The sequence below is a fragment of the Cydia fagiglandana genome, chromosome 4 (genome assembly GCF_963556715.1).
Source record: "Cydia fagiglandana chromosome 4, ilCydFagi1.1, whole genome shotgun sequence".
Lineage (NCBI taxonomy): Eukaryota > Metazoa > Arthropoda > Insecta > Lepidoptera > Tortricidae > Cydia > Cydia fagiglandana.
In genome coordinates this window covers 7,554,064-7,571,294 of record NC_085935.1, presented here as the reverse complement: position 1 = coordinate 7,571,294, position 17,231 = coordinate 7,554,064, and the positions used below count along the sequence as shown (strand labels likewise).

General features: G+C 40.1%; 1 protein-coding gene across 2 annotated transcripts in view; it reads left to right on the top strand.

Annotated features, from left to right (window-relative positions):
• LOC134663569 (LIM domain transcription factor LMO4) overlaps window positions 1–17,231 on the top strand; it is a 280,250-nt gene that overhangs the window by 166,184 nt on the left and 96,835 nt on the right. For both annotated transcript variants that reach the window (XM_063519974.1, XM_063519973.1), the window contains exon 2: window positions 7,139–7,500. In XM_063519974.1, the coding sequence (XP_063376044.1) occupies window positions 7,208–7,500 (293 nt within the window). In that variant the 5' untranslated portion in view covers window positions 7,139–7,207. The remainder of the gene's footprint in view (window positions 1–7,138; window positions 7,501–17,231) is intronic.

Below are 17,231 nucleotides of genomic sequence, written 5' to 3'. Positions count from 1 at the left end.
TAGTCGAATGATGATCCCTATGTCAGTGTATTTTTTGGGCTCCATACCCAAAGGGTAAAAACGGGACCCTATTTACTAAGACTCCACTGTCCGCTTGTCCGTCCATATGTCTGTCACCAGCCAGGCGGCGTAGCACGGTCGCGTTTTTATCCCTTATTACCATGCCTGTCACGTTCTAACAAGTATGTTAGTGCGAAAGGGACGCGCATAGTGATAGTCGATAAAAATGGAACCGTGCTGCGCCCGCTGGCTGTATCTCATGAACCGTGATAGCTAGACAGTTGACATTTTCACAGATTATGTATTTCTGTTGCCACTATAACAACAAATACTAAAAAGTACGGAACCCCCGATAGGCTAGTCCGACTCGCACTTGGTTTTATATATATAGACATTTTTTGGAAATTAAGCACATTTTTTTTTAATGTAACTTTAATACGGGAATAACATATTAATACTTCAATTGTTTTTTTCAATTAAGCTCAAGCAAAAGAGATTTGAAAGAACTGTCACAGGGATATCGACGCGACAGTATAGACTACGTGTAAACAATATCAATTTAATCGAGGATGAGTCACTTTGTTATTATGATTTAGAATCTGCTCGCTATCGATATATCGATAACGTTGAGTCGATATTTAATGAATCATTTACACTGGTACGTTTATGCTCCTGAATAACCGGGCTATGAACACAGTTCTGTTACATAATTAGATTAAATAAATATATGTCAGTTGTAGTTTTTCGCTCGACTCCAAACGAGGGTTATTATGAGAGCGACGTTATACCTACATATAGCTGTCAGTCTGTCTGTCAGCACATGATATAGAGCGTACCTATGAGACTAGTTGAGTGGGTCAATTTTCGTGTTCACGTCTTTGGGTGGAAGATTACTTATATGTCATATGACAATTCCTGTCAAACTTAAACGTTTCACGGAAATATACCATGTCATCTACATTTCTGTTCATCTATTTTCACGCTTTTAGGCTTAGTAAAATTATCCGAGGAAGGTCGCCCATGAGGTGGACGGACCAAATAAAGGCAGCAATGGACGGCCCCTTGCACGAATGCGCTAAACGCGCAGCCGTCAGGGAGGAGTGGAGGCGAGCCGTCAAACGTGTCACAAAGGGAGACTTCCAATGATGACCACGACCGCTCTGTCAAGAGTGACCCGATCAAGAAGAAAATTATCCGTTCGTGGCAGTAAATGTGTGAAACTATGCTAAGCATATATTAATTGACGAAATTGACGAGGCTGTCGAAGTACAGAGGTACTTTACTACTTAGAGGTACTTAGAGGTACATGCAGAGGTACTTAGAACCTGCAGGAGAACATCGCCAGCGTCAGAACTGCTTACACCTTGCAATCAAATAAACAATATAGGTATTAATCAATATGACACTATGCATTAATTATCTTTCAGAAGTTAGGAAGGAGTTATAATTAATAAATTGGTCATATATTAATCGTTATCATGTTTAACGATTTATTAAATATAATCTCCGATCATTGATAAATGATTCTGGGGAAACACGGATAGGTATTTGTGTTACAATTACATTTAGATTTTTATCTGTTAAAGTGCATTTTAGTTGATTATAGCAATCTATGTACCTAAAACTTTCGTTTATATTTGCTGGACAAAACAGAAATTAAGTTGGTACTTACTCAGATTTGCAATTATAAATAAAAGTCCCTAAACTATTATTAATATTACATTTGCATTATTAGTTTCTATTAGTAGTGCATTTGCGTATAAGATTATTAATTAAAAAAAAAAACAATAACATTAAGCAACTAAGATGCTGTGCGCTATTTACGGCCTAGAAGCATCCTTAAATATGCGTATTAATATATTACATGTTAAGACAACTCGAAACATAGTCATTTTTCGCCAAGGAATATTTCATAACCATTCCGAAACAACCCACCCCCCATATGGGGGAGGCCTATATTCGGCAGTGGACGTCTTATGGCTGAGATGATGATGATGATTCCGAAACAATATTGTAACTGTTTTTGTGTAATAAGAACAAAGTGGTTTTGCTAAATTGCTAGTATCTGTGTTTTACCGTAGTATAGCAAACACATCGATCAAACGGCCGCGGCCGTTTTGAGGTCGCGCGCAGATGAATAATGCGCCCAGCCCATTAGTGGTCATTATATGCAAATAATATTCCACATTACCTCTAAAGCACTTGTATACGAATATTAGAAATTGTTTGAACTCGTATAAACGGCCATTAGTATCGGCATCAAATGGACGCTGATTTGAGATTAGAAAGTTTTCTTATTACAGTTAATTTCTGTTTGAAAATTGCTAGGAAATCGAACCCTGTAAAGGCTGGGATGGACATTAATTATATTTATTTAGATTTTTTGTGTGTCTGAAGTGTTCAGTTGGCGTCATTGAAACTGATAACAGATTGCTACGTAAGTGTGGTGAGTGGATCAGCCGTAAAAGCCTTTAAATACGTAAGTCGGGAACTCTGCTAACTCATCTACAGAATTTATCCCTCATATAGTATACTATCTAATACATATATCATACTTTACGATTTACTTATAATGATGCATAATAAATAAGGAAAACACAAGCTTTTTTATGTTAAATATAAATATTCATCAGACGCACTGAACTTAAAACTCGATAGTAACCGATACGAAAAGCCAGTGCAGGATGACAATTAACTCATAAAAAAGTCGAAATCGCAGCTGATTGGATGAAATTAATCAATGGCGGCCAGGGGCCGTCAATGGAATGGATATTTTATGTACCGTGGGCGAAAAGTGGGCACCAATTTGTCCGCAGTTTTTTAATTAGTATGGATGTGAGAACGAATTGGTTTTATGCTTGCGACCAGCCGCGGCATGTATGAAAAAATGTAACACCATTTAAAAGCGCGAATTCATTTGTTGGATATCACGATAACGAGGTAACCCTATATAGTAGCGATGCCCAGATTTTCTATATTTTATAAATGCATCCTAAAATCAGCTAGTGCGCGTAACGTGAACTAACCTGCCGTATGAAATGAACTTAGTTAACGAACGTTGTTCTAGTCTAGTTGAACACAATATTTAGCAAAAAATGGGTTTAATTTAAAATTTCTAGCTCAGCAAATATTCTAAAAAAAAACGATTTCTGGGTAATAACTAGTATGTTTGGCGAGTTCTAAAACATATGTTCGAATTGCACATATCGACAATTAGCTAAAATACACTGCACCTATATGATGCATATCTCTCAGATTAACCTAAGTAGTAGATATCTAGAGATTTTCGAAGGTTATTATATTATACTTACTTACCTACCTATACAATCGCTTAAGGCATAGGTCGGCAAACCGCGGCATGGAGGCCGCATCATGTGGCTCTTTGAACCTACAAATGTGGCTCTTCAAGACACCCAAAATAATACATTAATAGGACTTAAATAGACCAGTCAGATCAACTTTTGTGGCTCTCTGACATTCGTATATTATTGATTTCTACTGCAGTTGGCTAATCTAATTAAGAATTAAGGCTTAGGCCATGCAGGGTTCGGTAACTTGAAGAAGTTACCGAACCCTGGCCTAAGCCTTAATTCTTCGTGGTGCCACTCTATCGCACTTGTAAATTCGTAGTTAAGTGTGACAGGGAGACAACACATCGAACGTGGTTCGCGGTAGGTTCTCAGTTACTTTTCCAGGTCGGCCTTGCGGCTCCCGTAAGTAGTAGGTTATTCGACAATCGCCTAATCGCCGGGTTGGCCCGGAGCGTCTTTCCCTCTCAGCTCTAATTAGGCTCACATTCTCATTCCGTTTTCGCGTTTAATTTCGCCAGCGGTTTCGCCTTAATTACGTTATTCGCGACGGGCCCCGCTTGCTCCTGCCCCTAGTTGTTTTTAAACGATACGGTTATTTAACTATTGCTTTGTGGCCTGAGGGCAAGTTATAGTATTAAACCAAACAATTTCATTAAAGTAACTTACTTACCTGTCACTATTGTTTATAGGTTTACTTGTGTGTCGCTTTGGTTACGGTTATAGTCACCAACTCACCACCCTATACATGCTACAATTTTAAATGTCATTGGAATGAGACGAAACAGTGTATGTACCTATATTAACATGTATGACCGTGACGTAGTTACTTGTAACGGGCAGATTGCGTCAATGTTTGCCGCGTCTCGAAAGCGTGTAGAAAGCCATTACTTGTCGGCTATGTCTAATGAAGGCTATAAGGGCCAGATATTCGTGGCGTGATCGCCATTGCGTGTCTACTAATGAGCGACCGTCGCGTGCGCACCTATCGCACTTCGTTAAATCGCACCCGGACTACGCGATATACGGAACCGGTATTAATGTCTTTGTTTCGTTGATTTTGCCAACGTTTTGTTAGTTAATAGCGTTATTTGTATGATGCTATCGGTGTCTGGATTGGAGTTTCTTATCGGGTAATGCTGTAATCAATGTTGTTCTTGTAAACAAACTAAATTGCGGGCATTTTCGGATAAATACTTCCATTACTTTTTGCCCGAATATGAACTCTATTTCTCAGAAGTTCGCAGAGAAAGTATCCAAATGTTGTAGGTCTTAATTTCAAAGGGTCAGAACAGTAGGCAGAACTCTAATTACATATATTACCTTGTATTCAGTCCAAACAAATGTTTTGTATTAAACTGACCGTTACTGACAAAAATGGGGGAATTAGTAAACAGTTCCGGTAAAAGCGAACGCAACCCTAAAAATGACATCCAGGACACGAAATACAATTGTGCATAATTACCCAAACTTATGTTTAGTCTATTATTAAGCCAATCTGTGCTTTGACACAAAGGAAAAAGGATTTTATTACAATAGGACAGGGTATTTTTTGTGTTTTCGCGGGGGTAGCGTAACGTGGTGCGTGTTTAGGTCCGCGGGGTGGCTTGGGAACTTCGCAGGTGGCGTTTTCATTATTCAAGCTCCATTGATTGGATACTTTGTTGCCGTTTAAAAATCTTATTAGCAACCGCCCGACAACAAAGCCGTGCGATGAGCCTCCTCAGGCCCTCTATTTACAAGGTAAGTGATTTTTTTTCAATTACAACGATGAGCTGCAGGTTCGAAAGTGTAAGTCATCTCGTTAGTGAATGTTTTATTCGCTGTGTAGGTTTGTCAGCAATGAGTGCGATGAGTTGGCTGTTTTTTTGACATTTTTGTCAAAGGCTGTGTGAATGAGCGTTTGTATTCTAATGTTCTTTTTGACCTAAAATCGATTTGTATCAGATATAATTAGAGCCTACAAAACTGTACAGGGCTAAATAATCCTAATAGCGGACCGGAAAACCGGCATACGAGTATGTCCCATACACGCAGACTTGATTTATACATAACACAACGACATCTTATGTCGTTACATAGTGTTTTTAGGGTTCCGTACCCAAAGGGTAAAACGGGACCCTATTACTAAGACTTCGCTGTCCGTCCGTCCGTCCGTCCGTCCGTCTGTCTGTCACCAGGCACGAACCGTGATAGCTAGACAGTTGAAATTTTCACAGATGATGTATTTCTGTTGCCGCTATAACAACAAATACTAAAAACAGAATAAAATAAAGATTTAAGTGGGGCTCCCATACAGCAAACGTGATTTTTGACCAAAGTTAAGCAACATCGGGCGTGGTCAGTACTTGGATGGGTGACCGTTTTCTTTTTGCATTTTTTTCCGTTTTTTATTTTGCTTTATGGTACGGAACCCTTCGTGCGCGAGTCCGACTCGCACTTGCCCGGTTTTTTTCTTTAGATTTTATACCTTGTACATATATATGACCGCGAATACACTCCAAATTTTAGACACGACATTCCTCGCCTCGTCAGAGATGACCCCCATATTACGGGTAATTACGCTAGAGACATTCAACAAATTACATTACCGCTATAACTGCGTAGGTACCATCATTATCTCGGACATACAAATTAACCAAATTACGTCGAACAAAGAAAATCGCTCCGGAAGAAAGGGTTACTGAAATAGGTAAATACATTGTCCGCTTTACTCGCAGAGAAATAGAATTACAATCTAAATTAATTACGCTTTTAAACCGTCCGTTATTCTTAATTAGTTTCTGCACCGCAGCGGAAGCTCGCGCACTCTCTTAATGAAGGGTAGTTTCAAATCAGTGCGTTTGATCAACTCTGTGCAGTCTTAATTACGGCACCCGTTCCGCGCGGGACAATCCGGTTATTTATGACTACATAAGCTTTATTATTCTTTAATGAATACTTGTTTTAAAACGTTTAATTAAGTTTTATGGCGACAGGGCCGCTCAGACGGGCGTCCCGCCGCTCCGCCGGCCGCGGGCTAATTGGATCGGGTTGACGCACCCCGCGCCCCCCGCCGTACCGACCACCCCCGAGCCCCTCACTTCACCCACTCCTAATTGTATGAAATTGCTAATTGGAAAATTTTATAAACGCGGCCGCCCGCAGGCCTACGCCGGACTCTGTTCCAAAGAAAAATTAATTCAAAGGGTCAACCTCTCCGTGTTTCTCTTAAACGAGGCAGAAGTAATCTTGTTTGCCTCTAAGAAATTAATTGCCGGACCTTCTATTGGCTAGGCATTAAAGATTCAAGTGACGCTCTGCCTGTTTAAATCAACGTGAGTGGTTCCCCTCCAGCACCCTACTCGTTACCCCCAATACTCGTACTGGATACTACTGGGAAAAACAAATTCAAGTTATCTTTAAAGCATTTTAACTAGGTATATTACTAAATCAGAAAACAAAATCCTTAAATAAGTAAGGGCATTTTTAGGGTTCCGTAGTTATTTTATATTGTACGAGTAGGTCAGACTGCCAGCGATTTAAAAAGTTGGACCACTATTCACTTTAGAGAATGGAACCACCGGAAAAAATATGTTTATTTTCCAGTTTCATTATTATCATCGACGGAATGCCAATTGCAACACATTTTAGCTTCTGTTAGCTAAGTTAAGCTTTTAAGGCCTGTGCACACCGGCTTGCGTGTGCGTGACGTGCACGTGCGCGTGAGCTAAAATGTTGGAGCCGCACACGCACAAGTCACGCAAGCGGTGTGCCGTCTCTCTTAAGGATATGTATATTACAACGCCGCATGCGCACATCCATTCTAACCTCCTTTTCCATTGTTCCAGGGCGTGTAGTTGGCGTGGTGTCGAGCGGTCCCCGCTCCAACCGTCAAGCTGGCTGCGAGCGCGTTGAGCATGAACCCGCACTACCACGGGTACGCGGAGCTCAGCTCGCCGCACCCGCCCTCCCCGGAGGCCGCCTTCACGGCCAACGGACACGACTACCCACACAACAACAACAACCCCGCCCTCAAAGAATGTGCGGGCTGCGGCGGCAAAATCGTAGAAAGATTCCTCTTACACGCCTTAGACAGATACTGGCATCACGGGTGTCTAAAATGCACGTGCTGTCAGCAAGCGTTAGCGGACATGGGACGGTCCTTCTACTTCAAAGGAGGGATGATATTATGCAAAAGCGATTACACGAGGTGAGTCATATCCCCTAGAAATATCACTATAGACCACAGTGAGTCGTCAGTTAGCTTAAAATAATGTTAAACTAGAGCGGTCATTTTATGATCTTGCACTATCAGAGGCACGCGGAACTCAGAGGGCCTACCGTGAACCACGTTCGACGTGTTGCCCTCCTGTCACACTTACGTACGAATTTACAAGACAGAGAGGCAACACGTCGAACGTGGTTCGGCGGTAGGCGCTCAGTGCTCAGCTCACTGCACTGACTTACACTTACAGCTTACTTATATAATAACAACCTAGAGATTAATCTGAACACTGAAAAACGGGACTACGCACACTGAGTCAGATAAACGTCGAAAACGTTAACGCTGGCTCAGTGTGAACACTCCCTAAATCTTTGTTGTTTGCCTCGTTATAGCTGATGTTCCATCTAATTGGGTAACTTTAGGACTTAAATATTCTTCGGCACAAAACATGTTAAAACTAAGCCTCGAGGTATTCAGTGTGTTTAACGAACCGATTTTTCTCCTTGATCATCGATAAAAGATTCAGTTTTTAGTTCGTCATCTGATAATGACAATAGCGTGTCTGTCAAACGTTCGATCGGCCAAAAAAGTATATCGAGAAAGCCGCGGGCGCATTGTATGAAAATGCTCCGTTGCGTTGTGTTTTCTACCTGGGACGGGGGCAAAAAGTACAGCTTTGCACACAACAACCGATGAACAGCATCTCGCCGGCTAAATTGGTCTCGTTAGGAGCCCGCTAAGGATTAATTTAGGAGGTAACTAACTTTTTACACCGTCCTTAGATATTTCTTGCAATGCGGACTTATGTTATTTATTCATAAGTTACGGTACGGGCAAGTAAACAATTATGATGTTGGCTGTACAACTAACGAATGACTGTCATGGTTTGTTTTCTTGATTAAAGACAATTTGCAATTCATTAATAGCGATTGTGCTGATTTGTGTCAATAGTGTTTCGTTTCTGAGTGTTTGAAAAACATTTCGATATAAATAGAATATTTTTTGTGAAAGGACATTATGTCATATACCTATAGCAAAGGTAACACATTTGATGTAGAGTACTTAGGTATGGTTTAAATTTATTATTTTAATATTTTGTATTTCATATTTCAATTTTCATATCCTCGGGCCAACATAACGAAGCGCTGAAAAGCCTAATTAAAATTCTATGATAAATAATATTTTAACAATCAACAAAACTAATTAATTAACAGTTAATTGTTTGTTCTCTATTTGAATAATTGGGTTATAGGTTAATTATGACTAGCTGTTGCCCGCGACTTCGTCCGCGTGGAATCTTATCTTCAACATTTTACATCTTTAGTACCTATAATTTTAATACCCAAGCAATGTTGAAATTAAGTACTTTTCTTTTTTAGCAAGTTGTATGAAGTTTTAAGTCAAGTGGCTTTTGATGTTGGTTGCTGAAATTACTTTTCTTGTATTCTCATAATAGGTACCTATGCCCTTATACAAAGATTCAAGTTCCGCATTCCGCACTCACAAAATATCTGATCTCCATACAAACTTTCAACCCCTTTCTCACCACCTTGGGGGATGATTTTCAAAAATGCTTGAATTCGTTGTCTTGTATTTTAATATAATACCTTTTTACAAAGTTTCAAGGTCCTAGCTTCAAATAAAATTTGCACCTGAAGACGAACTTTCATCCCCTTTTTAACCCCCTTAGGGGTTGAATTTCCAAGAACGTTGCATTTACTTTTTTTTGTAATCGGCTATTATGCCTTTCTAAGAATTTTCAAAGCATTTGTTATGGATTTAAACTTTGAAACCCATTTTAACCCTGTTAGGGGATGAATTTTACAAAACGCTGAAATTACTTTTATTGTCTTCTAATAGTATCCCCAAATACAAAGATTCAAGTCCCGCGCTCGAAAAAATGTTTGAAATCCATACAAACTTTCAACCCCTTTTTCACCACCTTAGGGGATGAATTTTCAAAAACGCTGAAATTAGTTTGCTTGTATTTTAATTTAAAACGTTTTTACAAAGTTTCAAGTTCCTTGCTTAAAATAAAATTTGCACCCGCAGACGACCTTCCATCCCCTTTTTAACCCCCTTAAGGGTAAAAATTCCAAAAACGTTGCAATTACTTTTTTTTTAATCGGCTATTATGCCTTTCTAAGAAGTTTCAAAACCATTTGTAATGGATTCAAAATTTCAACCCTTTTTTATCCCTTTTAGGGGATGAATTTTACAAAACGCTGAAATTACTTTTCCTGTCTTCTAATAATATCCCTAAATACAAAGGTTCAAGTACCACACTCGAAAAAATGTTTGATATCCATACAAACTTTCAACCCCTATTTCACCACCTTAGGGGTTGAATTTTCAAAAACGCTGAAATTAGTTTTCTTGTATTTTAATAATATATCTTTTAACGAAGTTTCAAATTCGTAGCTCAAAAGAAAACTTTAACCCCATACAAACTTTCATCCCTTTTTAACCCTGTTAGGGGATGAATTTTACAAAACGCTGAAATTACTTTTATTATCTTCTAATAATATCCCCAAATACAAAGATTCAAGTTCCGTGCTCGAAAAATTTTTCGATATCCATACAAACTTTCAACCCCTTTTTCACCACCTTGGGGGATGAATTTTCTAAAACGCTGAAATTAGTTTTCTTGTATTTGAATTTGATACTTTTTTACAAAGTTTCAAGTTCCTAACTTAAAATAAAAGTTGCACCCGAAGACGAACTTTCATCCCCTTTTTAACCCCCTTAGGGGTTGAATTTCCAAAAACGTTGCAATCACTTTTTTTTGTAATCGGCTATTATGCCTTTCTACGAAGTTACAAAGCATTTGTAATGGATTAAAATTTTCAACCCCTTTTTAACCCTGTTAGGGGATGAATTTTACAAAACGCTGAAATTACTTTTCCTGTCTTCTAATAATATCCCTAAATACAAAGATTCAAGTCCACCACTTGAATTTTTTTTTGATATCCATACAAACTTTCAACCCCTTTTTCACCACCTTAGGGGATGAATTTTCAAAAACGCTGAAATTAGTTTTCTTGTATTTTAATAATATATCTTTTTACGAAGTTACGAATTCCTAGCTTAAAAGAAAACTTTAACCCCATACAAACTTTCATCCCCTTTTTAACCCCCTTAGGGGTTGAATTTCTCAAAATCGCTTCTTATCTCTTATACACTTTATAAATGCAATCTGGTGTGCAAATTTCAACTTTCTGGCTTTTGTAGTTTCGGCTCTGCGTTGATGAATCAGTCAGTCAGTCAGTCAGTCAGTCAGGACACTTGCATTTATATATATAGATTTACTTGATAACGGGGGTCATTTCGATGTTACGAAACACCGCAGAGTGGTCACCGCTCTATTTGGTCATTATAACAGAAATACAAACATACTCTTAACATGTAGATTGTAGATAATTGGCGTTTTTCTAGTGTATTATTAGATTATTACATCCCTTAGCCTAAGCCTCCGTGGTGAGATTAGATATGTAGGCCATAATGAACAACTTTTACTAACTCAAACGTCAAATAGAATTCGCTACCACTGACGTTTATATAAATTGAGGTAGGTGCAAAGTCTAATTTGATATTTTACCTATATTATATGTCTGTGGTCATTATTCTTAACCACGGAAAGTGTTCACCTCGTTAGTGACATAGCTCCTTCGTTAGTATTTCTTGCTCGCCGCGCACTTACGAGGCAAAAGAAGTTAAAATCCGAGGATTTCAAGATTAATTAATCTGAAGATCACTTTTTCTAAAACAAGTAAATATTCCACCATTGTCTCATTTAACTTTACCGATAGACATTAAAGAATGTCATTATGTTCAAATAAGCGATGTAAAATGCACACAGCGTCCCGCATTTTCTACCGTCCTTCCCGCCAAAAGCGCGGTAACCCTACCTTAATCGATAAACAGCTTATCTACTTTCAAGCTTGATAAGTAGTTACGATCTTTCGAAATTACTCTGTCTCACGTTATTTACTTTACAAAAGTCGTACGTCGTATAGAGCGCTCAATACAGATACGACGTTTTGTATGTTTGCCTTGGCGTAGCACCCCGCAGCGCTGCAGCGGCCCACGTGGCGTGGCCACAGCCGCAGGCGCCCCTCCACGCTCATTAGCGTTAATTAGCTAAACTCGAGGAATTCGACCCAATTAACTGTGTCCCCTTCCTTGCGACATGCGACGCTTTTTATCGCCACTCCGATTTCCAACCAGATATTTCTTCTGCTTTATCTTTTACGTGACGTTCATAAAATTGTTTGATACCGATCCCGAAGTGTTCCAAACCCCGGTGCGCGAAAGATCTCGAATGCGACTTCTAGTAATTTCAACGACAGCTTACAGCACTGCCCATTTTTTTAATGTTTTCCATCATTTAATACTACATCAGACGTAGACTGCTGAATCTAGAAAATACTTCCTTGCTTGACGACTTATAGAATAATGGGAATAAGTAGATATTGCGAACTAAATATGAATAATTATACGTAGGTATTTGGTTAATAGGAACATAAATTCACTCGTTTATAAAGCAAATTCGTTTCACACTGATTCGACTTGTTTACCAGTGGTGAGGCGAAAGCAGGTGCCGTATTCAGACACGAAAATTGAACTAATATAATTCCAATTCGATATGATTGTCACTGTCATCACGTTCGCATGTGGTAGTGCTCTAGAGCGACTGAGCGCTCGCTGTACGTTTCGATATTCAAATGCACATGAGAATGAGGTCCCAGGAGTAGAGCCGACCGCGGTCCGTGCGTCGTAGATTCGATAAAGCTCGTCTCACAGTTGACAGAGACGACGCCCTAACGAGCGGGGGGAAGAAGTGCGGTCCCGTGCATGTCTCTGCTGATTGACCCGCGTCACTCGGCAAACAACAACTAACGAGTTGCCCCCACCAGGTAATCCCGCGCCCACCGACTTTACGTCTTCTGATTGAGACGCCTTAATAAAATTAACGTTTTCACGCAAACAACGCGCGTTTACGCCTTTGTCCCGATATGATGGATTGCGGCACACAAAGCTAACAAAAACGTATTAACAGTATGGAGTATCATACATTGTTACCGTCTTTTTCCTTTGAGCGCTTGATGCTCCGCTGATTACTTGTGTTGTGTGCGAAGGAAATTAGCCGCCGATGTGTGATCCGTGTTTCTGGATAAAGACGCGTTGTGTAAACATTAGCTGGCTTAATTTGTGTTTTATAATGATTTATGGCGTCTATTGTGGAGAACGTAGGAAAGCTTAATCTTCTTTATCGGCTGTTCTGTAAACTCGCTTAAGACATATGCATTTCTTAAGCTTATATTTGAAATCAGATCTTTTATTACTTGGTTAACAAGAACAATACCTTCAGGTCTAAAAAAATGGAAAACCCCTGAATACAGACGGATACATCTAATACAAGTAAAAAGAAAACTGGCTACGGATTATTTTGTATAACATCCTTTTTCTTCATAATTCCTTCCGTATCTTCGACGTCTCCTTTAGTTTTGCTTCAATCGGATAACAAACAATACGAATAATATTAAGCATTCTTACTGGAACTGTAATGAATTACAAAACTGCCAAAGTTTTCCTTCCCTAAAAACATATTTCGATTTCCCTCTGAATCCACTGTAAAAATATTTAGCAACATGTTACGGCACGTCCACTAGGTGAAGCGGCTCGTTAGGGCGCGGGCTCCGTCATTCAGGGCAATTGCTGCTCAATCGGCAATCACCTCCCCTCGCCTCTAACGAGTCGCGGCAACTTCTTACCCCCTTACTAACGCATTGTTGGAGTATTTACATGCTGGTATGTGCTGGGACCTGCTTAGCTGAATTTTGAGTTTAGGACTTAAAGAATATTCTTGGAGAGAGTGAAAGAAAATTGAGAAATTGGGTTAAATGGCCTGTTTCTGGCCCGTAATACTACGCAGCTGCCACCTGCGATGAGAGTTCCATGAAACTACGTTTAACATCGGTTCGGTTATTCTCTGGTCCCGAATCCGAATCCGGGCCGAGGTTTCCAAAACTTCGTTTTCTATGACTGGTGATCGGTGATGTGATGACCACACGATGCGTTCTAGAAAACTGAAGTGTCGAACGCCTCGGACCGTTCTAGCGTTAGCCATCCTTAAAACAGCTTTACCTACCAAGGAGATTTTTTTTTCGATGTTGCGCGCGCACAGCTCTTGTGAGCAAGGACCCCGCTAAGGTTACGGGCGAGCCTTGCTCATATGCATATCTGTCGCCAGGTTCCCTTAGTCGCCTTATACGACACCCACGGGACGAGATGGGGTGGTGCTATTCTTTTCTGATGCCGGCACCACACGGCACTACCAAGGAGATAACAGAGGCACTTATAACAAGGTAAAAGACAAAATTGAAAAGGAAAGAGGTATTGTTGAGGTTAAGTTAAAAATTATTCAGTTTTTTTTTTCATGGAATTATCGTTAACGTCGACAGCTTGGTAGGAGATCCAAGAGCCAAGCTGTCCCGACATTATACCGAAGATATCCCGGACATCAGTCTGTACGAGATTAGGATGGCCCTGAAGCAGCTTAAGAACAACAAGGCGCCGGGCAAAGACGGAATCACTTCAGAGCTTCTGAGAGCGGGTGGAACACCGGTACTTAAAGTCCTCCAGAAGCTCTTTAATTCCGTCTTGTACGAGGGCAAAACGCCTGAAACATGGAAAAGAGGCGAGGTGGTGCTGTTTTTCAAAAAAGGTGATAACAGCCTATTGAAGAACTACAGACCCATCACGCTTCTGAGCAATGTCTATAAGCTGTTTTCAAGGGTCATCACGAACCGTCTCGAACACAGACTTGATGACTTCCAGCCTCCCGAACAAGCCGGGTTTCGAAAAGGCTCCCAGCAAACATTTTAAGTATTTTTTCCTAGGCTCGAAGAAGATTTTTCCAATTTAAGTGAAAATGACGTCCTAAGTCACCAATTATTTTACGTATTGTACACTTTTACTTCCAAGTCAAAATATAGGGATAATAAAACGTAAATTTCACTTCATAAATACACCATGAAAATAAGGCAAAATATTAGGTAAAATTAACCTTAAACCCTGACCAATAGGTCAAATCTACTAATAAGGTATTTTAGGTGTATTTGCGACGTAATTATTACTTATACGGGGACTATGAAGTCACGGACTTAATGGTTGAAAATAAGTCGTATTACTAGGTAAAATTAACTTCGTACCCTGACCAATAGGTCAAATATACTAATAAGGCCTTTTAGGTGTATATGCGACGTAATTATTTCTTATACGGAGACCATGAAGTCAGGGACTTTATGGTTGAAAATCTGTCGAAATATTAGGTAATATTAACTTCGAACCCTGACCAATATGTCAAATGTACTAATAAGGCATTTTAGGTGTATATGCGACGTAATTATTTCTTATACGGGGAATATGAAGTCAGGGACTTAATGGTTGAAAATAAGTCGAAATATTAGGTAAAATTAACTGCAAAGTCTGACCAATAGGTCAAATGTACTAATAAGACATTTTAGGTGTATTTGCGACGTAATTATTTCTTATACGGAGACCTTTAGGTCGTCGATTTTATGTCGATTTAGCTACTAATTTTAGGTAAATGTTACTTAAAATAGATACCAAATTGCGACCATATAGTTAAAATCACTTGTAAAGTACTATCAATACCATAAGGTTGTGCCGCCATTTTCTTTCATTATAACGAGATGCTAAATATGAAATTGCATAACTTAAGTTGTTATATCTTGAATGGTGCCATCGCACGGTACGTCATTGTGCTAATATTCAAAATAAAACAATATTTTTGATCAAGTCAATACACTCACACACACAAATATTCAATTACAACACTCAATTACAAGCAAATATATGCATTTTGATTTTATAAAATGTTGAAAACTTAAATATTTCAAAAGCCCATCGATAGTTTTGTATGTAAACCTAACATACTGCACGAAAAAATTTTCTGTGCACTAGATTTCATCGTTCTTCATCAGCGTAATCGGCCTAAATTATTTTACATGACTTAGTGGCCGCCATTATCATTGCACAACTTAAAGTTGTTTTCTTGTTAGACATTTTGTTTCTGAGTGAAAAGAATATATAAGGGTAAAATGTTTGTGTCTCTTTTTCTCTTCATCGCGTCTCATCTCAATATTGCCTCGCAGAGTAATTATATGGATAAAAATATGTCGCCATCACGTCTAAAGGTGGTAAAGAATACCAAATTAGTACATTTTCACTACGCGGCACGTCGTGGCGACGTCGAATCCACGTCGGAAACATGACCTAGTGTTGACCTAATGGTTGTAATCACTAATTTACCGTCAATAAATACGTCGCCGGCACGTGCGTTTTTTCCCCATTTATGTCGCCGGCACGTGCCCACGACGTCGATTCGACGTGCCTCATTTCGGTCTCCTAAATTGTGCGACCTAAAATAGGTGCCTTTTTCGGAATATCGACCAAAAATGTTTGCTGGGCTATAGTACCATAGACCACATCCATACGCTGCGGCAAGTTATACAGAAGACCGAAGAGTATAACTTACCATTATGCTTAGCGTTTGTGGACTATGAGAAAGCCTTCGATTCGGTGGAAACATGGGCGGTGCTTGAGTCTCTTCAGCGATGCCATATTGACTATCGGTACATCGAAGTGTTGAAGTATTTGTATAGTAAAGCCACCATGTCGGTCCGAGTACAGGAGCAGAACACGAAGGCGATTCCATTGCAAAGAGGCGTAAGGCAGGGAGACGTTATCTCTCCGAAACTGTTTACTGCCGTAATGGAAGACACCTTCAAGCTCCTGAAATGGCAAGGACTTGGCATCAACATCAACGGCGAATACATCACTCACCTTCGGTTTGCCGACGATATCGTAGTCATGGCAAAGTCGATGGAGGAACTCAGCATGATGCTCGATGACCTCAACCGAGTTTCACAACGGGTGGGCTTGAAAATGAACATGGACAAGACGAAACTTATGTCAAATGCCAATGTTGTGCCCATCCCAGTCTCTGTTGGGAACTCGGTACTCGAAGTTGTTGACTCGTACATCTACCTAGGACAAGTAGTCCAATTAGGTAGGTCCAACTTCGAGAAGGAGGTCAACCGCCGAATCCAACTCGGTTGGGCAGCGTTCGGGAAACTACGTAGGTAATGTCTTTTCGTCCGACATACCTCAAGTGCCTCAAGACGAAAGTCTTTAATCAATGTGTGTTACCAGCGATGACTTACGGCTCCGAAACGTGGTCTTTCACTATCGGCCTCATCCCAAAATTCAAAGTCGCTCAACGAGCTATGGAGAGGGCTATGCTCGGAGTTTCTCTGCGTGATCGAATCAGAAATGAGGAGATCCGTAGACGAACTAAAGTCACCGATATAGCTCACCGGATTAGCAAGCTGAAGTGGCAATGGGCAGGCCACATTGCGCGCAGAGAAGATGGCCGATGGGGTCGAAAAGTGCTCGAGTGGAGACCACGGACTAGCAAACGCAGCGTAGGACGTCCACCCACAAGATGGACGGACGACCTTGTTAAAGCCGCCGGAAGACGCTGGATGCGGGTGGCTTCCAACCGGTACGAATGGAGGTCCAAGGGGGAGGCCTATGTTCAGCAGTGGACGTCTTATGGCTGAGATGATGATGATGATGATCGTTAACGTGATTCTCTCATCCTTGCCTTTTTCCGATAACCCAGATAG